The 25,942-nt window shown below is 40.9% G+C and overlaps 1 protein-coding gene across 1 annotated transcript; it reads left to right on the forward strand.

Moving 5' to 3' along the window:
• The first annotated feature begins 1,001 nt into the window (after positions 1-1,001).
• Positions 1,002-24,467, forward strand: LOC136437547 (beta-alanine-activating enzyme-like). Its single transcript, XM_066432163.1, has 15 exons — positions 1,002-1,013; positions 1,400-1,653; positions 2,245-2,350; positions 5,818-6,032; positions 7,411-7,603; positions 8,169-8,410; positions 9,332-9,432; positions 9,940-10,118; positions 10,691-10,898; positions 17,341-17,444; positions 18,384-19,075; positions 19,783-19,937; positions 21,103-21,266; positions 21,841-21,966; positions 23,033-24,467. The coding sequence occupies exons 1-15, from the start codon at positions 1,002-1,004 to the stop codon at positions 23,750-23,752; spliced, it is 3,471 nt and encodes a 1,156-aa protein (XP_066288260.1). The 3' UTR covers positions 23,753-24,467.
• The last annotated feature ends 1,475 nt before the right edge of the window (positions 24,468-25,942 follow it).

The raw sequence follows: 25,942 nt of genomic DNA on the forward strand, positions 1-25,942 counted from the left end.
CCCGCACTGGGTGAGATGATTGACAACGGTCAGCTTTGAACCTGATTTTCCTAGAACTTGATAGATCGAACAGGCGAAACCAAATAAAACACCTATTTGCTCGTTGCTCAAATGTGATTGCAGTGAAATAAGAAAGTAGTCTAGTCACGGACCTTGGTTTTTTTTTTAATGATCTTAAAAGAATCTATTAAAAGCCTGTGTGCCTCCTCCAGAATGTTGACAATGATAATGGAGCGCAAACCTGTCTGTATTTACCGCTAAAGTTAAATGCTTTTAAAATCATAATTCTAATATTGGACTTGTTATCATGCGCTCCTTGCAACGTACCCTTCAGTTTTTAAGTTTGATCGAGGGGGTTGGTTTGATAATCATATCGCTGGACTTTGAAAACTTTGTATTTGGCGCCAAACGAACTTTGACCTAGATGATACCATATCCGACAAAACTAGGGGGAACTTAAAACTATTGAACTTTATTAACCTTATTAACCATACTCAAACACATATAAAGAGCCAGCACAGTATATAACTGTATACTTATAATATTAAGTGTCAATATCGATGTGTTATAATGATATTAAAGACCTTGAATTACGTTTATTGTTACAATAATATGTTAATGGCCCCCCCAGATAGAATAGGATTCGTCCATCAATGGCCGTGCAGAGGGGCGGTGACTGAACGTCAGAGGTCGGTAAAAACTTTGTGAAATCAAACCACAGGGCAGTTTTCTTCATCGTTAGCTGATGCAGAAGGTTCTTGTTGTTTCAATCGTTACATTTCTTGTTACTTTACCCCAGGGGAGTGTGCGAAGTAATGTTACTTTTGTTTTGTTTTGGATTGACTGTCAATCGCGGTCAGTCTGCCCCTCTCTGTCTGTGTGCGTCTGTATGTGTGTTTGTGTATATGTATGTGTGTCTTTATCATAAAGTGTTTGTATGTGTGTGTTTCTAATATTGTCTCTATGCAAGGACTGGTAATACTTATAGTGACTGTGGGAATATGGGTGTGTCTGTGAGTGTGTCTTTGTGTGTGTATGTGAGTGTATTTGTGAGTCTGCTCGTGTGTTTGTGTGAGTCTGTGTTTGTGTGTGTGCTTGTTTGTATGTGTTTGTGTGTGTGCGTGTGCTTGTCTCTGTATCATAAATGTATTATGTGTGTGTGTGTGTGTGTGTGCGTGTGTGTGTGTGAGTTTGTCTGTGTGTGTGTGTTTTTGTGCATGTGTATTTCTCTGTGTCCTCATGCCTGTGTTTCCAGCAATTCCTAGTATCCAAATGCTTCATCTCCATACAAATATACATACTGCTGCTTTTATCTCTGGCACTGGTGGACCACAAAGCAGTATCACCAGGGGGTGAAGTCTGCCATCTCTGATTGTCTTCTTGATTGTTGTTTTTTTAGATGGCAGATGATCCGCACAGTTGGGAGGGGGTCACACTGCATGGGCTGTTCCAGAAGGCTGCATCCAAACATCCACACGCAACGGCCGCCGTGTTTGACAACGGACACAACGCAACGGTCATGACGTACAGCGAGCTAGCGAAGTCTGCAGAAGACCTGTGCTCCGTCCTGAGGAGCGTCGTACCAGACATCCCGGGACAGTCTGTCGGGCTGTTCGCAAAGACCGCGGGAAACCTGCCTCTCTGGGTCCTCAGGTAAGGAACGATGGCCAATCACAGTCATCTGTTGAAGAGTTCACACTGTCAGTAGTTTGACAATTTATAGGTAAAGATGTTACAAGAATATTCTTTAGTCAGTGACTTTAGAAAGGTAACAAATTAAAACACGTACCTCAAAATTTTCGACGTCCACTGTACATCTTGATCACGGAGTGACCTAGTCTCGCGAGAACACAAGACTAGGTCGAGACTTGTGTAGATCTTCCTGCCTTCCCCGCCTCCTTGTAGGGGTAAGTAGGACTTGGGCAGCTCCCAACCTTCCGTGCGGTTCATCCCAGCACGTTCCAACTGGAAATTTTGAAGGTACGCATTTTGTTTTAAATTAACTTACCTTTCTTAAGTCACCGATTGAAGAATATTCTAGTAACTGGTAATCACACATGACTGATGAATCTCTTCATCGATACAAGTAAAGAAATATTTACTAGAGCAACGAAGAACAATGGTTTGGACAGATTGTCCCATGAACCAAGGTTAAAGACTAATTGAATTGTTAGTGTCTACATTGAATTGTAAACTTTCCACAATGTATTTATGCTTACATTATATCAATTGTTCCCTACACAGTATTCTGCAGCTACCAGCATGTCTGGTACCAATGGATCCAGACTCACCCCATCAGCTGAACACCCTCCATGTTCCCTACATCCTGGTTCAACTGGAACAGATGCAGGTATAACTAGTTCTGTGTATTAAGGCATCATTCATGAGTTTTCTCGCCCCATAGGTTTACATGTTATAATACGTGTTTTACATGGGCGAGTTCGTAATGAAGCTATAGGAAATGCACCAAGGTCATTAATTCTATGTTGAGCACATTTTTTAAAACACATTTTTTTAACATTTGTTAAAACACTGATTATGTGAAAAAAATTGCCAACTACCAGTAGGCATTCAATTCCTTTTTATAGTAATTACAAACTACACTTAGCTAAACCCCACAAAAGGCACTTTCCAGCTGTAAGTGCACGACCGCATCACTCAAACTGCAGGGCTGTGCTTGTCCGACTTCGTGTGTGGCTGGCAAACTTTACCTGCTAATTTCTTCAGTTTCAAACAAGCTTTCATCAGTTTGACGCTTGAGATCAGCTGGGCTAGCTAAAAGGGCATTTCCCACCGATATAAACAGATAGGCACATATAGATGTCATCATCATCATCATCATCATCGGTCCTTCTCTTACGAGGTGCAGCAAGTGAAGTTTGTTCTCCAGAACTTCTTGTCATTCATTGCAGAAAGGAGTTATATATATTTACATATAGATGTAAATGTAGATAAAGAAGTGGCCAGCAATCCTGGTGCTTCACTATGTGGATATAATTCCATGGATTCGTGGGCAGGGGTTCAATCCTAGGGTCAGCCCCAGCTTGGACATGATGTGAGAGATTGCAGTCATCATTTCGGATGGTGACGTAATGTCGGCGGCACCTACCTTCATCAGGTGTAAACCTCAGATGTCAAACCTCTGCGCTTAAAGAACCCAACACACATATTGAGAAGAGAAGGGTCATAATGAAAATAGGGACTACCACAGGATGGATACCCTATCACCCAAGGTACCAGCCTGACCGTGAGTCGATCCAACTCGTGGGAGGGCTGGGACCAGAGGTTTTGCTTGATCCACCATGTGATATTCTCTTTATGTCACCAGAAAAAGCACACATATTTTCAATGAGAAATGTGCCAGAAGTTGAACAAATTTGGTGTCATCAGGCAAAAATTGTAAAAACATAAATTCCAATGTTTAAATCCAGCATTTGAATTTTGAACAACGACACGTGTGATGACAACTATCCTTGACTTCCATGCTCCTTTAAAGATTAACTGAAATGAAATCTCCTGAAATCTCCTCTATCATTCATGTAAAAATTTGATCTTTTCTGAAAACATTTATGTAATCCTTAAATCAGTTCTCCGGCATGAACTTGCTGAAACGGCGACCTAAAAATGTGTACTTTGTGCTCTTTGGTGGGACTAATTACGAACAGGCGTGATGTCACAACTATGAGTCCCGTGTAGCTAATATGGCTGCCTGTTGAATAACAACATTTTTGATGGTCCCATATCTTATAAAGGAAACATAATTCAGAGACAAAACTCGGTCTATTGAAAGAACACATACTTAACTTCACGTAGAAAAAATTCTATCGAATTCACAGTACAAATAAATGCTTTACGGGCCCTTGAAATTGATTTCATTCCGATGCGTGGATAACGCAAGCCCCGCCAAGCGGATCGCGGAAGAAAGTTCACTATTTCAAAACGTACAATAGCGGGCACAAACAGTCATCTCTTCTACTATACGCCAACTATAGCATTAACTTACATTTGCTTGAGGTACGGTACCCATGCTGTGCATTAATTTTAAGATAATTTTAAGGCTGCCTGTGGAAGCGTAGAAGTTTGTGTCCCCTGTCTCGAGCCTAACCGGGTCAAAGCTCAGCGGTCGCGCACGTTGTTCACATGGTGTACAGTGTCAACTACGTAGAATTTACAAGGGTTGGCATAAGAAATGCGAGTAAAAGTAAATTCCATTCAAAAACATGTGTGTTTGTTCACATTGGGTAGACAGTTCGTGACCCAACCAAATAAACAAATAAGACCAACAGTCCTTCAAATTAAGAACACATACAGATGATTTCGTGATAGCGGAAATCTACCGTAGCGGCGTCGCCATTTTGTCTATGAAATGTGTAAGCCTCAGGCATCTGCCCCAAAACGTTCTCTTCGACTTCTTTACTTGTAACGTTCCTCCAAGACGCCTTGGCCGTTTTTAGCAACGGCAAGGAACCCTTGGATTGTCGCCACCGGACTTACCGGGCTGTTCTCGTGCGTGTTTGGGAGGAGACAGCGCGGGCTGTCGTCATTCAGTGGCGCGGCGAAACCGGACCCACCGCCCGGGTGTGTTTACGACGTTCCCCCGGACCTGCCACCGGACATCCCGAATAGTTCCTGCGGACTCTCTCGGGCCTGTAGCCGCCGCTAGGACGAGAGATTCGGCCTCGACTAGCTGATGTTTGTGCCGGGCGTGTGACCGTGCCGTCCCCGGTGGCAGTTATAACTCTACTCTATAACGGGACCTGGCGGGGCGGCTAGCTTGTCTGCCCGGTCCTCCCGCCGACTCTACGCCGACTCTGAGCTGCTCGGCCCTCCGGCCGCGCGAAGACTCCTGAGATCAGTGCAGTTTGTTTTCGGAGACAAACTGAAACTAACGCCTCACCAAGAACATGTGTAATCACAGTTAAGATCGTAAGAAGAGTTCTTGAAGTTAGGAACACGGACAGATTTCGCCGATAGGAAAAGCTAACTCGACATCACCATTTTGTTTGAAGTTGAACGTTGTTTGTTTGCTGGTTTCAGACGCCGCCGGCTCACTAGTTTTGACAAAACGTACACGTAGAATCAATGTAAAGTATCCAATCATCATCATTTCCTATTCTACCATGTTCATGACAGAAATCGGTGAAAGGCACAGTATAAAGGTTACCTTGAGTTTACACATTATAAGTTCTTTGTAAACACTGGATAAAATGGAAAGCTCTGCACAAACTGGATCCACGACCTTCTTGTTTTCTCCTTCTCTATGTCTGCCTCAGCTCCATTACATTTCACTCGAGGGAATCTGTGTAGAGATATCCCTTCAGTGAACTGACCATTTTTACAGCTGACACCGTTTGGCCCTCATGCTACACAATACTGTCCGCCGCCTGTAGTACTACGACCTGGAGTACTAGAAGACGCCATTGTAGTGAACTGCACTCATAGTTGTGACGTCACGCATACCATTTGCATCTCATTTGCATTCCCTCTTAGATGAACAAAAACGCACTTTTTGAAGACGTTTTAACATAACTTCCCGACTGAATAAGCACATGAAAACTATCTCAATTCAACCAAGAAGAAAAGGACCCATATAATCGTCCGAAAATCATAGAAAATAGCAACTTTGAAACTGATTTCATGTAAGCTTTAAGAGGGAAGGATTTGATGATCTTTCTGTCATCTTTCTCTTTCTTTTTTGTTCTTTGTTTTTAGATCTACTCACCCCACCAATATTGGGACAGTTATGTACACATATGTTTGACGCTAGTTTTGAGTTGTGACATCATGTGCAAACATGGCCTATACTATATTTTACAGGGATTCCTGCAGAATTGCTCACCTCTTCAGGTGTCCACAGTCACCTCCCCCTCCCTGCTGCAACATGGACTCTTCCTGGTACGAGTAATGGCCACGCCCCTTACTAGTTACAGGTCTCCCCTTGCCTACAGACTACAGACCTCAGGAACTACAGGCCAGCCCAAAACTGTAGGGGTTCCTCACAGCTGTATTGTGCCAAATATTCTACATCTTAGGTAAGTTCCTATAACAACAAGCAACTGCATCAAGTTCACAGAAAATCTACATGACGCTAAGTGATGAAAAACTTTCTGCATCCCAATGGAAAAATGGACTAGCTACATGTATTTGGCCAATATTTTAACATGTTTGCAGAAAACCTTGAATTGAATCCTGCCCCGATAGCCAGCCCATGGTTTTCCAGAAACCCTCTCAACTTCAAAGCATGACCTTATCAACAGGTGACCACAGGAGTGGACCAATGAATTTTCTTTCAATTATCATGTTTACCTAACAGAAGGGAACATGTTTTTTGTGTGCTTTGTTTCTTCCAAACAAATAAGGTCAATGACATTGGACCAGACGGCTGTCACCATGGTTACTAGAAAAGTAGCAGACACCCTGTGGTTTATTATGTAGCAAGTGGCAGGACAGAGCTAGAGGGGCTGGTCACCATATATATATCAATGCATTTCAGTTAAAGAATATACGAAGCAATTATAGTTTATTATGCTATGTGAAGGTAAACATGATGCATTTAAAAGAACTGTTTTTATTGGTCAGAATTTACCCGCAATGGCAGCCTTTCTAGCACTGAATTGATGTAGGGTTTACAGGTTTCACATAATAGACGCGCCGCAACATTGAGGTGGCGTCGCGGTGGTGCAGTGGCAGGGTGTTTGGCCCCAGAACCCAGAGATATACCGGGTTCAAATCCGGGGTTCCCCTAATTTGTCCCGTTGACGTTGTGCCCTTAGGAAAGGCACTTTACACGACTTTCCTCACTTCACTCAGGTGTAAATGAGTACCTAGCTTCAGTTAGGGACGTCCCTCGGATAGGATGTTAAATGGAGGTCCCATGTTTGAGGAGAACCACACCTTGAGCGCGTTAAAGAACCCATCTCAATTATTTAAAAGAGTAGAGGTCCTTCCGGGACAGTCCAATGGCCGCACATGGAGCAATTGTCGTATTGAGGTCGCCTGCGCGCCAAATGGCAGTCGCTACAGACCCTTGCGATTAAGCCCCGCCAAATGTGTGCTCTGGCTGCAAAGAGAGAGTATTCGGCCTACCCAAGAAATAAAAAAAGATAAAATGATAATACACAACATAATTATTATACATTATACATATCTTATCCACACTTCCATTATGTGGAATTGTCGCAAGGGTCTGGGCGGCTGCCATTCGGCGCCACTAGGTGACCTCAATACGACCTTCCCCAACCGAAGTCAGGTACCCATTTACACCTGAGTGGAGTGAGGAAAGTGGTGTTAAGTGTCTTTCCCAAGGGCACAAGATCGGAAACATGACGGGATTTGAACTCGGGACCTCTTGGTTCTGAGCCGAACGCTCTGCCGTTGTGCCACACGACCCCGCATTTGCCTTTCCTTCAGGTCTCTGTTTGAGGTCACAACCCATGATGTCATCTTCAGTGCCTCTCCCCTGACCTTTGACCCGTGTATAGTAGAGTTGTTCCTGGCCCTGTCCAGTGGAGCGGCAGTACTGATGGTTCCTGAGGAGGTGAAAAAAGCTCCCAAACTCCTGGCCGACATTCTGTTCAGGAGGCAACAGGTCACAGTTTTACAGGTAATGTACTGTAAATATGTCAGAGAAAATGGAGTGTTCCCAGTGGTTTTTAGTTTGCGGTTGAAACAAGGTGGTAGGCAGAACGAGTATTTTTCCAGTGGTTTTTAATGAAGAGGTTACGGTGAAAACTGTGAACATTAAACCACCATGAATTTAAATGTATTTACAGTATGCAGTACTCAGACATTTTAAAGGTACGATTTTGGCAGTCAATATGACAACAAGATCTTCATGTAATCAAAATTTCTACAAGTTAGGTCATTTTCTAGTACATTTGCATCGTTATTTCAGCACATAGATGACAAGCAGTGCAGACAAACTCCCACCAAGGTCTCCTTGGTTTGGGTGGTGCCAAGAAAATAATGACATGGCTGATGACATCAGTGTACCATTAATTGGAAGATCACTTGCTGAATATCGTTATAGTTGATTAATACAGTTCAGTTAACTCACCATGTAAAGAACTGATGTGACTTTCATTAGGACAATTAACATTTGTTATGAATTTTGGCCATCTCTTCAGCCTTCTTCACGATGACTGACCCGTTGCTTCTACATGTTCTAGGCGACTCCGAGCCTCGTGTGTAGGTTTGGCCCAGAGCTGCTCCAGACACGGATACTCCATGCAGAATCGCCCCTGCGGCTACTGGCATTCGGCGGGGAGGAGTGTCCGGTTCCCGCGGACATCCGCACCTGGAGAGGCCCGGGGAACACGACACGGTTCTACAACATCTACGGCATCACCGAGGTGTCGTCATGGGCAACACTCTATAGAATTCCTGTGGAACACATCAATGCTGGCAACAGGTTGTTTGTTTGTCTGTTTGTTTGTTTAGCATAAACCGGCTTCATGTGTAAAAAAACAAGTTTTCTACAGTATGTAAAAGCTGCATGAGACCAGACAGTAAGGTTTGATACAGTACGCACCTGGATAGACCTTTACTCTTGTCGATGAGTGTGGTGGGATCTTTAAGTGCTTGAGGTGTGGCTGTCCTCAAACACGGAGGCTCTGACTTAACATCCAGCGCTAAATGATGTCCCCACCAAAGCTACTGTAGGTACTCATTTTCAGCTTGAGTCTAGTGAGGAAATAAAGTGCCTTTCCCAAATTAAAGCAAAGGCACAACATTGGAACCGTAAGATTCTAAGTCAACAACCATAACCACAAGGCCACGTTACCATCTTTCTCAAGTGAAGTAAGACTCTGTGAGAAAGTACACATTTCTGCCAGCTTTGACTTTATAAATTTACATTAAGCATGTCCCTGTGGTGCCAGGGGTAACGCAGCCCCATCGCTTCGGTATCTGGATCGAATTCTGTGGATCCTGGGGCCCAAGTTCGATCCTAGGGTTGACTCCAGCTTGGACATGTTGTAAGGGATTGCATTCGTCATTTCGGATGGTGACGTAAAGCCGGCGGCCCCGTGTATGAGAGAGCTTCGGGCATAAGCCTGAAGCGCCAAACCTCTGCACGTAAAAGAACCCAACACACTTATCGAGAAGAATAGGGTTGACCCGGTGTGCTTGGCCAAAAATGCGTGCCGTGGCGAGGTCGCCGTGCAGTTGCACGAACAGCCCAAGATTATACCCGAGGTCCCTTCAGGGATGTGGGTCACATTTCATTTTTCTTTTCATTATTTAGTGACCACTTCTTTGGACCAAAAGAAGCTTATAAAAGTGATATGGGAACAAAACCTAAAATAATAGCCTCTCTGTATCTTCACTCCAGATCAAGAGTTCCTCTAGGTCAGCCTCTTCTAGGTACCAAACTAGAGGTCAGGAACATGGAAGGAAAACCTGTGTCAGGGGGACAAGGGGTGCTGTACATTGGTGAGTGTAGTGTACCTAATATATAACTGTACTACTACTAGTAAGGCAATCATTACTCTCTAGTGCAGTCATGGCATACAAAATGTGTTTTTTTCATGACATCGCATGGAACGCACAAACATTAATTTGTAAAGTATACTTTGCTAACTATGTTTACATAAAAGCATCAATGGCAAGTTATCCATGGAATTATTTTTTGTCTGGCACTCCGACTGTGTAAGATCATTACCTGATCATAAATGTCTTCCTGTAAAAACTTTGTGTCGTTTTGTCATCTTAGAATCTGAACCTGATAACTTGCTTCTCTGTAGCTTTTGTATGTGTAATCTATAGCGATTACTAAATGTGTTTTACTATTAGGATGCACTTGCCATCTGCAGTCTAAGTGGTAACTCTCAGTAGTTTTTCCTGACTTCATGATGACTTATTGTTTGGTCCCGGCTGATGTAGGCCAATAGATGATGATGATGATGATGATGACTTGAAGTTAATATTCATTCTCAAAAGGCGGTGATCGCAGACGGTGTTACCTGGATGGTGAAGATGTGACCCCTCCCTCTGATGTTGTCATGCGGTCATCAGGGGATATTGTTGATCTCCACGGTGATGAACTCTTCTTCTATGGTCGCCTTGACGACCAGGTGAAGCGCAACGGAAAACGGCTGGACCTAAGATTGATAGAACAGGTAGTCTGTTTATCCTACTTCTTCACCCCAAAAGAGTGAAGTATAGAATGATCCTGATTGTCCATCACAATTAGCAGTTCAACCTATGATAGCATGGCAATTAGCAATTCGACCAATGATGGAGTGGATGCATACCTGTCAACTACAATGTATTTGCATTTTGGGGATTATACTTTGCTTATCTATGTTTTGACAGGTGGGTGGGACTATGGGATCGGTCTTTTGTTTTGGGCTTGTCTGAGTGTGTGTCTGTGTGTGTGTTTCTGTATTTCCCAAATAGTTTTGCCATACATTCTTAGTGCTGCTACTTCTGGTTTTGGACTAGAAGGGTTGCAAAGCAGCTTGGGTACGGGGGTGAAGTCTGTCATCTCTGATTGCTTCTTTCTATACTGTAGCCAGGCACAGTCACAGTGATAAGTACCACTGGCTACTTTGAAAAGGATATGTCGAGGGTGCTAAGTTTGACTAGAGTGTCTAGCGGTCATAGTTTGCATGAAATTGGCTCCCCCCTTGAGGCATTGCCAAAAAAAGTTGAAAAACTCATCACTGTCACACGTCCTGTCCCTCCACAGGCAGGCTGTAAGTTAGATGGAGTGGAGACATGCGTCGCTGTCATGGACAGGAGAGACAGACTCCTGCTGTTCATCGTCCTGTCAGCTGTTGACCTGCGGGGTCAAGGTCGTACTGAGGACATCCTGCAGGCTCTGCGGGCAGAGCTGCCGACCCACGCTGTACCCGACAAGGTCGTGGAGGTGACGGAGTTACCAGTCACCAGACATGGTATTGACTTGTTTTATCAGTATGTTAGATCAAAATTGAATGATAGCCAATTTAGTTGTCACAAGTTTGACTTAAAGTGCATTCTTGTAAATGTATCGACCTGTAATACTCTGTTCTTAAAGGTACGTATCGTAGAGTTTTTGGGCCCAAACTGCAAATATTCTGAATTTAAAAATCTCCATTCAGATTGACATTTGCATTTATTTTTTTGTAATCAATTTTCAACACATATTCGCTTCATTTTGTCACATTTCCATCGTTGATAAACAACACAAATTAAAGCAAGCCGCGCGATATTTAAGCTGGTGTGTTACGCCAAAGGGCGGTTATGCCGGTTATACTGATACAGATACAGATCCCCATTATTTCTGGTAGCCTACTGGAAAATAAGCCAACGACAGAACAAAGAGATACCCAAATTCACTCGGACCATTGCGGTCAAAGATCTTCAAAGGCTTTGATGCATTCTCTAAAATTTAACCAGACAAACTTTTTTTTTTTTTTTTTTTTTTTTTTAAATTTTTTTTATTCATTTTCCATCCAACAACATAAACAACACAGTCAGTAGTTCAGTAACATAAATAAGTGTCATATACAAATTGACGTCAGTAATAACTTGTCATACAAAAAACAGTGTCATATAAAACAAAAACTTTCTCCGTCCAGTAACAAGTGTCATATACAAAAGAAAACTTTATCCATTCAATAACATAATTTCAATCAAAACATAGATAATAGTGTCATTTGAAAAAAACTGAAACACAACTGAAAATAACTTATTGTAAACATAAACATAAAGTCCCCCATTTCCCCCTGTGCTTTTCCAGTTTTCCCCTTCTTGCTGCAATCAAATATTCTGCTTGTTGAAAAAAGCTAACATATTTGGTAAAGGAATTTAAACTTAAATGACCAGCCTTTCTCCTTTTGTATATATAGGTTTTGGCTAACAGGATTATAACATTACATATAACAGGGACCCCCCGAGATAAATGTCCAAATATGATGTTAAATGCATTTAAGTTTAAAAGTTGACCTGTTTTCTCATAAAACCAAGATTTAATGTCATCCCAAAATTTTATTAACTGCGGGCAATCCCAGAAGACATGAATGTATGTTTCTTCCTCTAGATGACAGAAGGAGCATAAAGGGTTATCTACTAGTTTCCAAATATATAATAATCGATTAGTAGGCAAAAATTTATGGAGAAGTCTATATTGGAAATATCTAGTCACAGGGTCTATAGTACTATATATCAAAGAAGTATACACTATTTTCCAGGGTATAGGGGAATCAAAGAGGTACAGCCATGCCATTTGTACATTGTGTGGACAATCAATTAGCTTTTCAGATAAGAGAAAAAACTCATACATATCTCTATTGATCTTAATTCTAGTCAACCATTTACTATTATGTTGTTCTGGTCTACATACATAGTTACAAAAGTTTCCTACTAGTTTGAATTTCCAGCTTTTTGGTATTGCAGTGACCAATTGCATGTAGGTAAAGTTATTACATACTTGACCATATTTGTAACAAAACTCATCATATGACATTATTCTACCATCATTGTTTAAAATATCATTTAAAAAAATCACATGTCTATATAGAAAGGCAGCATACAATATAGGTTTTCCTTCAACAAGAATATTTGCATTCATCCATAAGATTTGTTGCTTGATCTCATCAGAAGTAGTGGGGGGTTTATATTGATACTTATACCATGCATTCAAGATCTCTAATAGAAAAGGATTTATATTCAAACCATGTGCTGATTGGAGTTGGTAAAAGGGAAATAGAGTAGTTCCTAGGGAAGGGTGTGTATGTAGTGGCCAAGCTGCAAACCAGTGAGGATTAAGATATAACTTTGGTACCCAGGATGATTTAATGGAAAGAGCATAAGCATACAAATTAATAAGTCTTAAACCACCATTGACAACAGAGTTATAAATCGTTTTTCTTCTAACTCTCTCAGGACCTCCACCCCAGATAAAGGTAAAAATCTTTTTCTCATACTGTACAAAAAATGATTTATCTGGCATTTGGAGGGTCTGGAAGAGATAGGTAAATTGAGGAACACATAAAGAATTAACAATAGTTATTTTTCCATATAATGATAAATTTTTTCCTTTCCATGGGTACAAAAGTTTATCTAATTTGTCCAAACGTGGGCTAAAGTTAACATCAACTATGTTGGACAAATCCACAGGTATATGAATTCCTAAAATCTCCACACCTCCATCTATCCACTGAATAGGGAGATTTGTGGGTAATTCAAAGTTACTATGTTTTAAGGTTCCTATTCTCAAGATCTTACATTTATCAAAATTTAATGTGAGACCTGAGATACTAGAGAAACTATCAAGGTCTTTTACAAGAGCATTAAAGGATGCCAGATTTGGACTAAAGGGGAAGTTAGTATCATCTGCATATTGTGAGATTTTTGACATTTTTCCATGAACAGACAATCCAGACAAGTTATGATTCTGTCGGATTTTGATGGCTAACATTTCAATGGCAATAATAAATAAATACGGGCTGAGTGGGCAACCCTGCCTTACACCACGGTGCAATTTGAAGGGTTTTGACAAATATCCATTATTCAAGACAGAACTATTTATATCATTATATAGAATTTTCACCCAGCTTATCAAGTTTGAACCAAAATTAAAAAATTCAAGTGCTTTAATAAGAAAATCCCACCGTACCGTATCGAAGGCTTTTCTAAAATCTGAAATAAATATAAGGCCTGGCTTTTTTTCTTCCTCATAAATGTCTATGATGTCAAGTAACCGTCTAATATTATCACCAATAAATCTACCCTGTATAAAACCGGTTTGATCTTTATCTATTATATTAGTTATTACATTTCTAATTCTCAAAGCCAAACATTTTGAAAGAATCCTAGTATCACAACAGAGTAAGGTCAAAGGTCGCCAATTATCTAATATGGTTGGGTCTTTATATTGGCCATTAGTGCCCTGTTTTAATAATAAGGATATAATCCCTTGCTTCTGTGAATCTGATAGGAAGCCTTGGGACAAGGAATAATTAAAGGTTTCAATCATTGGTTCTTTAAATACTGAGAAAAAATGTTTATAGACTTCACAAGGAATACCATCAATACCAGGAGATTTGCCTTTTGAAAATGAGCAAATTGCCTTGAACAGTTCATCCTCAGTTATCGACCCCTCACATGCCTGCTGTTGATCAAAAGACAATTGTTTATCATAATTATTAGGGAAAAAATCTTGAGAGGTCTGGGAGGTTAAGGGTTCTGGAGGGTCTTTAAAGGAATAAAGGGAGGCATAGAATTCAGCTTGCTTGTCTAAAATTTCCTCTGGATTACAAGTATAGATCTCATCTGATATTTTCAATTTTTGAAGGTTTTTCCTGGTATAATTTCTGTGAACTAATTTCATAAAATACTTGTTACATCTCTCCCCCTGCTCCATCCATCTAGACCTGGATCTAAGCAAAATTCCTTGTACACGTTGACTGTAAAGCAATTCAAGTTCTGATTGTTTCTCTTCCAGAGTGCCAGTAATAGAACTAGAGGGTGTAGATGTACTGTCTATTTGTCTATGCAATTCATTAATTTGATCAATTAATTGTTTCTCTTTTAATAAATATTGTTTCTTTTTCCAGCTGGAGTACTTAAGACAATGTCCTCTAAAAAAGCATTTCGCAGACTCCCAGACTATATGAGGATTGGCAGATCCTCTGTTAATATTAAAAAATTCAGTCATAATTTCAATTGTCTTTTGACAGAAAGATCTATCTTCCAATAAGGATTGATTGAACTTCCAGTAACCCTTTCCTCTGGGGAACTCAACAGTCACAAAAGATAATACAATAAGCTTATGATCGGATTTTAGACTTTCTGAAATTACACACTTATTTACCCTGTTCATCAAGGAAAAGCTTACAAGAAAATAATCTATCCTACTAGCTTGTTTTCTGCGTCTCCATGTGTATCTACTTGTGTTTGGGTTCTTGAATCTCCATATGTCATACAAGTCAAATTCTCCCATTAGTTCTAAAATGGCATCATAACTTTTGGGGTGGTATGTTTTATGTATTGACGACCTATCTAACTGTGGATTTTGCACTGTATTGAAGTCTCCCGTTATAATCAAATTCTCATTACATACATCAAAACATTCTATTTCATTACACAAATTGGAAAAGAATTCAGGAGAGTCTTCATTAGGCGCATAGATATTCACAAGACAAAATCTATAATCATCAATTGACAAATCAACAATTATCCACCTGCCATTAATATCACATTTTGTTTCATAAATATTAGGAGCAACACTATTTTTAAATAGGATGGCTGTACCCCTTTGATTGGAGGTCCCATGTGCAAAAATCATGGAACCCCCCCACTCCTTCTGCCATCTAGTCTCATCCTGTATTGTAGAGTGTGTTTCTTGGAGACAATATATATCGTATGGCTTATCCCTTAACCAGGTTAAAACTTCCCTACGTTTAATATGATTGCCAAGGCCATTACAATTATAACTTGAGATTTGTAGTTCTACCTGTGTCATGTCTTCTGGGATGGGTCGTACAAGATGGAGGAGGTACTGGAGGCATCAGGGGTGTGGTGGCATGGAGAAATCATGATGACTGGACTAATATGAGCAAACGATACTGAACAACCAAGGTTAACATAGCAGAAAAACAATAAGGCTGGATGGCACTTAACAAAAGTTAACCAAAGTGTACAGTATATAACAAAGGAGTTAGAAATCATAATATAGATATCATTATACAAACATAATACTGAAATCAGAATAGAATCAGAAAACAATATTGTTGGATGGTTCCAAAAGAATAGAAAGGCAGCATAAACACCACCAAAAATCACAAACATCGAACTCAAAAATTGGTGGTCTATCTATTTTGCGAGCTCCATTTAGTACACTAAATAATTCCACATAACAAGGTTGTGAACATTATCATAAACTTCATCACAATAAACCAAGGGAAAACAAAAAAAAACAATCTAACTTAATCTCTGATCAGAAAGAAAATCAACAAACAAAATCATAAACTTCATCACAATAAACCAAGGGAAAACAAAAACAAAACAATCAAACTTAATCTCTGATCAGAAAGAGAATCAACAAACCCTAAAGTAAGCATACTGCAGATTTATAGTAGGCAATATTTAATGCTTAGATGTTCATCACAAACTCAAAAATTTAACAGACACATTTTAAAGAGTGGAGAAGGCCTGCTTTATTACATGTCCCTTTTTGACAACACAATATCCACAGCATCAACTCGTCTCTTTTCTTTACCGTTAACCAACAGGACTGCATAAGTGTTCTTTGGTGGAACCCAGATTGATACATGTACCTTAGAGTTTTTGTCTTTTGCTTTAGCAATTTCTGAGTCCCTTTCTGGAACAAGTTGTGAACGCGCTGTCTGTAGGGGAGGGGGGAGATGTTCAAACACAGCGAGCCCTCGAGTGTTGCCCCGAAGTTTGCGACCCTCAGCCAGAACCTTGTCACGGTCATGGTAGTTCACGAAACGGGCCAGCAGGTGTGGGTCGGGTCTAGTAGTTGTAGGCCTCGACAGCCGGTGTACAGCGACAACAGGCATGGCGTCCGCCAGGTGCAGTTCCTCGTTCAAAAAGCGAGCCAGAATCCCGGGACTGTCCTCATTCTTGTTGTAAGGAATCCCTCTGATAATGACGTCTGGTTTCATAGAGTATCTTTCCCCCAGTAACACCGCCTTTACTCTCTCCCGCTGTTCGTCACGAAGGGCATCGCGAAGAGTGTCCAACTCACCCGAGTAGAACTCGGCCGTCTTCTCTAGCTCCCTTACTCGCTCGCGTAACGTGTTGACCTCGCCAGACAGACCATCCACTTTGACATCCAAACACTGAATTTGGCTTGAGAGCCTATCTCCAACCGCTTCTTGTTGTTGTTTGGTTTGTTGTAAAATCACATTGGCGAGTTTTTGAAGTTCAGGAGAGAGTGAAGACAAACTGACCTCCGCCATCTTGGGTGTTTTTGTGGGAGGGGGGTTCCGTTGCGTGCTAGTAGGGCTGGACTCCTCGGCACTCACACTGCTTCCAGAAGTCCTGTTGCGCTTTCCCATCCAAACAGATGACGGGGAGGAAGACAGTAAACAACAAGGCAGCAGCTACCGTAGATTACAACGCGAGGTTACTCCGTTTAAATGTGGAGTACTTGAGAAATTTGGGAGCTCGGCAAACTAGCGTCACATCTCAGCCGCCATCTTGGAAAAGTTTCAACTTCTTGATTTTAGTGTAGCTCTTCCAGAATGTTTGTAAATACCAGCAGAAGTCAAACTCAACAAGTCTACTTGTTATAAGTTATATAATTTTGAATAAATATTTCAAAGATTTTGATTGCTTTCACTAATTGATCATTTTGATGAGGTACTTTTTTTATCCCTTGGCCAGGAAAAGTTGATAAGGAAGCCTTGCTGCAGTCTGTAGGAGCTGCCCCACCTTCGACAGTGGACCATGGCACTGATGTGTACCGGTGTGTGTGTGATCTCTGGGAGGTAAGTGGCCATTAGATCTGTTCAGTGTTTACCGTAAGTCCTCAAATATTCCCTGCATTTTCTTGCTCCTCAACAAACTTATTACAGTCCCACAAACAGGTGTAAGAATTTCCATTGTGATACTTCTGTAATCAGTACTGTAATTCACTTTATCTTCACGGTTGCAAAATTTCATGGTGTAAGGAAAATTGACATTTTCACTGAACTTTAACAGAGGTGACCATGAAAACACAAAACATAAAGTTACAGTGAAACAAAAACTACAGTACTGTAACAGTAATCGTTCCAACCATGGACTTAAATAATTTTACAAAAAATGTACCAAGTTTTGATGTATTCATTTTTTCTGTGCCGCAAACTTCAGGTGTTGCAAACTTAAAAAGAGACTAGATATTGCGTAGGCACCATGTCAGTGTAACAATAACATTCCTTTCCTCAAATTTCTGTTTTTTTGTAACATACAAAATGTACATATATACATGAGACATGTAAATCTCAAAAGTCCAAGAAAGTACACAAGGTATATGCAAGCAACCTGATAGCAAAACAACTCAGTGGGCACCTGTTGCAATCAGACTATTTGAAATTTGTTCATTTCATCCGAAAAAAATTTCATCAGGTTGGTAGAACATAGGATATTTTGGAGTTTCTTTTAACACGACCAGGTAATCTCATACACCTGCTGACATTTGCTATCAGACACCTTCTTCAGAGCTTCTGACTGGAGTACTGCTTCTCACCGCTATAAGTAGCCGATGTAGATGGCGCTTTTGCGGTGAGAACACAATCCCAAACGGCGAGAAGCAGAAGGTGTCTGACAGACACCGAAATGTTAGCAGGTGAGATTACCTGGTTGTGTTGAAAGAAACTCCAAATATCCTTTATCTATTTCATGTTCATAATCAAACCACTTTCCCAAGCTTTACCCTGATTTTACAGAAAGCCGGTGGAACCCTGTCAACAGACGCAGAAGAAAACCGGATGTTGTCGTTCCTCACCAGCGGAGGCAACTCCCTCACTTCTGTACAGCTGGCAGAAAACCTGCAGTCCACATTCGGACACCCCTTTCCTAACGCACTGGACATTATCTTACATCAGACATTAGCAGACCTCGCAAGATATGTACAATCTGTATTACAGAAAAAGAAGAATTCCAAGAAAAAAGACAGACATTCCAGTCCAAACCTGGAGATCCCACAACAACATATTGTACATAAAGGTCACTCTAATTCTGAGAAAACGTCTGAAGACAAGAAGTCTCAAGAGAAGAGACCTGGAATAAGACATTCAGGTGAGCAGCAGCCGAAGAAGATGAAGACATTTGAAGACAGTGTTGTAAGACATGTTCTCAAAGAAACACGAGGGCCACAAGAAGTTACTAGAACTAACTGTGCTTTAGCTGTGCTGAGAGGGTCTCAAACTGTTCGTCTCAAAAAACCAGACACAGAGGAGAATGGAGAAGTTGACGGCGTAGTACAAGATGTTCTGTCCGCAACTGCATCTTTAGAAGATGTCGGTTGCTTGGCAACTGATCTTGCTGCCATGGAAACCACCGTTGCCATGGAGACAGTGTGGACATGTGACACAGGGAAATGTGTGGATGCCTCACCTCTTGTCCTTGTTGAAGTCAGGTACTGTATATGGAGTTTTTTATTTGTCTGGTATTGCTGTTTTTGACTAGATGTTCCAGCTCAAAGGCCCAAGTTTTGATGTTTATTACCTCACTCCAAGGAAGTGATGTACTGTAAAATCTTGAAATTTTTGTAATGGTTTAATTTATTTTGCAGTTTTCGCAGTGACATCTTCTTCTAATGCATTTCCAAACCACAAAACCAAACTATGGTGGAAACCCCCTTTCCCTGTCTACAGTGAACTTAAGTCCCCGCGAAAATAAATTACTATTGCTTTTGACTTGAATGCCTGTGTGTGTACCTGTCTGTGTGTTTATGGCTGTAACGGAGGGGCCCCAAATTCGCCACTGTACCTTAAATTTGCCACTTTGAGTTTCCTTAATTTTTGACAACACGTATGTGAAAAGTCTAACAACTACACTTATAATATAGCCCCATGGTGTCACCAGATTCATGAACTTTACATTTGAAAAATATGATTTAGGAAAAAAGTGGCGAATTTGGGGCCCCCTCCGTCACATGTATATGTCTGCCTGTTTCTGCAGTTTCCATAAATATACACAATGCAGTGTTGCCATCTTCCGTGGTGCTAATTTTGGGTGTCAGACTTGAAGGATCGCAAAGCAGTATGGATATGGGTACCGTAAAGTATCATGATAACCTAATGATACTAAAATACTTTTCATGTTTATTTGTTTGTTTTCCAGTTGGTACCCAGCGGGAGTCGTGTTCATCGGCTCTCACTCCCACAGGTTTTGTGCAGTTGCCATGGATACAGGGGAACTGTTATGGGAGACCGAGCTGGGGGACAGGGTGGAGTCTTCAGCATGTTGTTCTGGTGACGGGGAACTCATTATCGTTGGTAAGGCCATGTTGATTGATTATATGGATGACATCCGCACCTATCAATTTCCATCCATTTTCAAAAAAAAAAGTTTTAGCCATACTGTTAGTCATAACAAGCAGCTGCAAAATCCGAAAATACATGCTGTAAAGTGAAAAGAAAACTACAGCTACTAATGTCATATAATGCCAAAGTCAATTCCGAAGTCATTAAGTTTTGAAAGAACAAACATGAAGAATCTATATTTTGGTATGCAGGCCTCAAAATTAACTTTTTTCCCTACTGTCCCAGCATTGTCCCAAGAATAAATTTCAACTGTCCCGAAGTGAGGATGGACTGTCCCAACCCTATTTTCAGAAATGATGTATTACAACAACTGTAAAGCCCAGTCAGAGTACAGTATTGCTGTGTAAGCTTATTGTCCATTGAAATAAACTCAAAAATCAACTCAGATTCAAATTTGTCTTGTCTTTTTATTAGACGAAAACAACAAATTTATTACATTATATCTTATGGATAGTATGTATACTGTACCAAACTCTGTGTGTTAAGTTTTTTTCATCCTTCCTAACCACTTTTATTTCATATTCCTAACCGCTTTTTTTTGCTGAACTTTTTTATTATTCGCACGCTCGCATCAGTTTTGGGGTCCCCAGAGGATGTCATCCCTATATTCAAATCAACATGGCCTAAGAAACGTCTCAATGTTTGTTGTTGAGGCCCCTTTTCTACTCGACCGCAATAGCTGAGCGGCCATTGAGCAAACAAAGTTGTATTTGTGTCACCCTTGAGTTCAAAGATGGAATAGGATGCATCATGTAAAAGTATAATTTGCAAGACAACAAAACATACAATGATTTAATTTATGAATGATATTCCCCGTAAGATAGGAAAAAAATATGTTTTTCTTAACTTTTTGGTGATTTTTCAACTCTTGTGTGACACATAATCACTTGGGGTTGGTGAAAAGGAATTCAGGTATTTCTTTGTCAGGAAGAACAGGCAAAAATTGATTTGCATGTGGATATCTTCAAATTTTGATAAAATAAAGTTTGTGTGTATGGGTGAGGGACTTTTCAATGTAGTGATATGAGAGAAGCGCTACTTGTCAAGTGTCAGGAAGATAATTTGATTGATGGTAATGGTACTCATAATAGGTCTGTCTGGTTTATCCCTCCACTAGGTTGCTATAACAACTGTGTTTACATTCTGGAGTCGCGGACGGGGGCAATACGATGGCGGTACCGTACGGGAGGTGCCGTGAAGTCCAGCCCGTGTCTGGACACGCAGACTTCGCTTGTCTTCGTTGGGTCACATGATCAGCATGTGCACGCTCTGGATCTTAAGGTTAGCTCTGATATTCAGTCTTTATATTCTTTGAATCATTCAGTTGTAATAAGCTGTTTGTTTGTTTGTTTGTTTGTTTGCTTGTCTTTTGAGTCTGCAGTTATGTGAATATTGCAGAGTGGCAGCATTTAGCCATAACAGACATAACACACCATGTTTTGTCAAGGAGTTCATATCAAGGCTCTCCTTTATTTTGTACAGAAAGTATACAAACTGCATAAGAGTAGACTGTAAGGTTTGTTCCACTCACACCGGGAAGGACCCCTTCTGTTTTCTGTGTATATGTGTTGTGGGATCTTTAATGTGCTCGAGGTGTGGTTCTCCTCAAACATGGGACCTCCGGCTTTATGTCCTATCCAAGAGGATGTCCCTAACCAAAGCTAGGTACTCAATTTTCACCAGAGTTGAGTGAGGAAATAGGCGTAAAGTGCCAAAGTCTCAAAGGTACACAACGGCCATTTGGGGCCTGTTAGGGATCCAAACCCAGAGCCTTTGCATTCTAATTCAAGAACCCTAACCACAAGACCAAGTTGCCACCTAGTTTAACCATATAATTGTGCGTTTCCGTCCCCAGAAGCAGTGCTGTGTGTGGAAGACCCACTGTGGTGGAGGTTCTGTGTTCTCCTCACCGTGCCTGGGGACCAGTCCCAGACTGCTGTGTGTGGGAACTCTGACAGGCACACTCATCGCCATCAACCCGGTAATCATGTCTTACAACACACTCATGCCCGAAGCCCCTGCACACACTCATGCTCGAAGGTCCACTTTTTAATGTCCAATATTTTTGTTTTTAAATGCGGACTGATTTGAATCACCAGCGGCGCTGGAATCCTCGAAAAACTGCTTACTTTGTCTCTGATTTTTCATTTGGGATCCTCTCAACCCAGGTCTAGACCTGTACCTGTACCTGAACAATTTGACAAACTAACATGTGTTCTTCTGAACTTCTTTTATAATAATGACAGAAACATTGATAAACTGTTGACAATTTGTCAGTACCACAAAACTCCCTTGGCCTTATTGTCAAAACTCCCGGCCTGCCTGAAAAAACCCAGAAAGATCTGTTGCATATTAGTTGTGCTGTCCCTTATGTTGTCACTTTGGTCATGAGGTTAGGAGACAAAATAAGCACATACTTGGTGTAGATTTAATCGGTACAGTGCCAGTACTTCATGATCCAGTATTTTGGACCTGTTCCGAACCAATTTTCATGGTACAGTACTGGCACCGTGTATTGGTATGCAGACCTTGTTTTTAGGAATCACCCGATTTTGGAAGCTCAAGCCAATGTTATGATAAATTTTGAAGCAAAAATATGCTGAATGTAATTCTCTGCCAACCATGAGATTCGGTGTCCCTCTGCTGATCAAATCAAAATTGGTATCATTGGAGGAAGTCATTCAGTAAATTATATTTATGTGACCCATTTCTTCATTATTTTGGGTCCTTTATCTTGAATCAAGAGGGGGAACCATGCATCAGGTTTAGGTTGCGTTGCAGGTCTTCGCACTGGCGTTTTACTAGCGATTTCTTTTTCCAATTTTTTTGGGGGGTGGCGGGGTCGGGCGTATCTGCTTGAGCCCCCATATCTGCTTGGGCCCCGTATCTGCTTGGGATCGTGGTAATCGCCATTGCAGGCCTTCCCATTAGCGTTTACTAGCGATTTTTTTTTTTCAATTTTTTTTGGGGGGGGCCTAGTAAAACGCTTGTGGAAAGCCTGCAACGAGGCTACATCAGGTTTCATGCTGCCCTATCTTGTGTTACAGGATACAGGTGCTGTTCTGTGGCGCACCGCCTTCCCCAAACCCATTTTCTCGTCTCCCCGTATCACACCGCGGCGGATCTACGTGGGGTGTGTTGACGGTGAACTATACTGTGTGGATTACCATGGCAACGTCATCTGGAGTTTTACAACAGCTGGCCCCATCTTCTCGTCACCATGTTTGTCATCATCATCGTTGTCACATGACCTTTTGGATGGGCAGCCTGCGTCAGATGTGATTGTTGTTGGGTCGCATGATCGCCACGTGCACTGTGTAACAGAGCAAGGTCGTCTGAGGTGGACGTTTGAAACAGACTCTGCCGTTTACGCCACACCTTTCGTCTTCGACCTCAGGGGAGGCTCCGCAATTGTCTCAGACTCTAATGTCTCAAACTGGAAACAACCATCCAAGTTGTTCCAGTCAGAAGCTTCAGTTAACTCTGATACAACTGCAAAAGTGAGAGCTAACAAGGACACAGTGACAGCTGCAAAAAGACCTCAAGGTCACACCTGTGTTGCTGTTGCTTCCACCAAGGGCACGCTGTACATCTTGACCTTGGACTCGGGGAGCTGTCTCTCGTCCATGAGACTTCCAGGGGAAGTTTTCTCCTCTCCTGTTGTATGGGGTAACCTACTGGTTGTAGGCTGCAGAAATGACCTGCTTTATGGGGTAAAGGTCATAAGTCACACAAGTCAGAGGTCACAGAGGTCACCAGTTCTGTGACATGAATATTACTATTTTGTGTAAATGTATTTTTTTACTTCATTTTCTTACTTTGACTGCCCCATTATTCAGATATCAACTGTATGAATAAGTGTAAAGAGTTCTGGCATATTTCATAACTATGTCACCAGTCTAAACCCCCAAGTCCTTGCTATAACTATTTTTAGCTATTCTGGTATTTTATATGTTAAGACAACCACCTTTTTGGTGCAGAAACTATAGTTTGTAATGAGCAATAAGCAGTAGTCTGCTCTGTCTTGGATTTTTTTATCAATTCGTAATTACTAGGTTAAGGTTCCGTGAGTACTCAATGTTGTAATTAGCTAAAAATGTCATAAAAGTAAAAGAAAATATTCATGAATTAGAAATATAAGAATTGGAAATATGCATTCATTTGATGACTCCAAGCCACCGAGAGGGTTTTTAAATGATATTTCTAATAAGTTTGAAGTATTTAAGATATAAGAATATTTCAGTCAAAATAGTTCTAAATTGTTCAAACAATGAAAGCCGAAAACGTGAACATGTTTGAACACATTTATATATTTTGGAAATACGTTGAAAATAAATGGCATTGCACAAATATCTCTTTATTTAGAACCATTTTTTAAGCATTTAATGTGATTGTTTCAATGTTGGAATATGTTCCAACAATTTGCAACATATTTTTTGTTGTTAGATTCGGTTTCATTGCCCCCATAAAAATCGGTGCTAATCACGCTCGGTTGTCTGATTCTCTATATTTTTAGATTTCACTTCTGGGCACTGGTGACTCTTTTGTGTGTGAGCGAAAATGCAGCTAGAATGAAATCCCCATCATTTACCACTATGGCATTATTTTATTTTGCCTGTAAATATGCAAATTATGTATTCATTTGCATAATTGATTATTGATATTCCTCTCTTTCTCAGTTAAACATGTCACGTGTTTGAGAGTCCTGTAAGGGGATGCAGACCTTTCCTCATTTACTTTGCAAATTAGCTCCTGATTTGCATAATTAGCATATGATTTTGTCAATCATCATTCAAGCTATCTATATATCAAATGTCATGACAATCCGTCAACCCCTTCTTGAGTTATTCTTTGTCAAAATTTGAAGCAAAATCGGCACGTGCACCTGCAGTTCCAAGAAAGCCGTTTGGGGGACAAAATCATGACCATAGCATGTTCAGAACACGAAATATCAAAACCGGAAGAGTAGCTGGCAGTACCATAGAAAGTCGCTAGGGTGGCCAAAATCTAATCATTTCGTAGTCTCAAGAAGACCTACCCACATACCAAGTATCACAGTCGATCAAGGTATTTTCAAGTTATTGGGAGACACACACATATACAAACGCTGACGAAAACATAACCTTCTAGGCGAAGGTAACGAGGCGAAGGTTATGAGAGATAGTTAATTTTCTTATAAAAGACAAGAAACGCGTTTGAATAAGGAAAGCAGTAACCTTTGTTTGACATTTTCAGTGTTTTTATTTTATTCACATGTATTTCATCAGGCAAAAAGCACAATTGCTTAAGATAGAACACATTGAAGTTCTTGCAACGGATTTTTGGATTTTTCAATGTGACAGGCGATGTGCTGAAAGCGCCGCCTAGTGACATGTTACTAACCCGTATTTAACCGAGTTAATTTGGGTTGAGGTATATAGGCATCGCCTACTGCAACCCTACATACAACACGTCTGAGGTACACAGTGTCTATTAAAACTGTTTTGCCAGCTAGCTTGTTCAGTAGCAACGACACTTGTGCCATAGTATTCTTTACTCACTTGCAAAATGTAGGTTCACGGTTTTGTTTTCGCGGCGACCGTTTCACCTCGAACTTAAATCCATCGCGAATATCACCTTGCCTTGCTATCAAAACTCCCGGCGCTCCTGAATGATCTGTCGCATATTAGTATAACGCTGTTCCAAGGTGTCACTTTGGTCATGTTTGGTGTTACATGAGGCTATGAGGTTAGGAGATCAGTCACAAAATAAGCATAGACCTGCTGTAGATTTATATCGGTACAGTACCGGTAGTACATGTATATGATCCAGTATTTTGGACCTGTACCTAATCGATTTTCACGGTACAGTACCGGTACACAGTACCGGTACGCAGCACTACCTCAAGGTCACTGGCCTGCCAATGTCAACAATCAGAACCACATGACTTGCAGCACTGAACTTTCCACCTTGCTTCT

Source organism: Branchiostoma lanceolatum, chromosome 6 (assembly GCF_035083965.1).
Source record: "Branchiostoma lanceolatum isolate klBraLanc5 chromosome 6, klBraLanc5.hap2, whole genome shotgun sequence".
Classification (NCBI taxonomy): domain Eukaryota; kingdom Metazoa; phylum Chordata; class Leptocardii; order Amphioxiformes; family Branchiostomatidae; genus Branchiostoma; species Branchiostoma lanceolatum.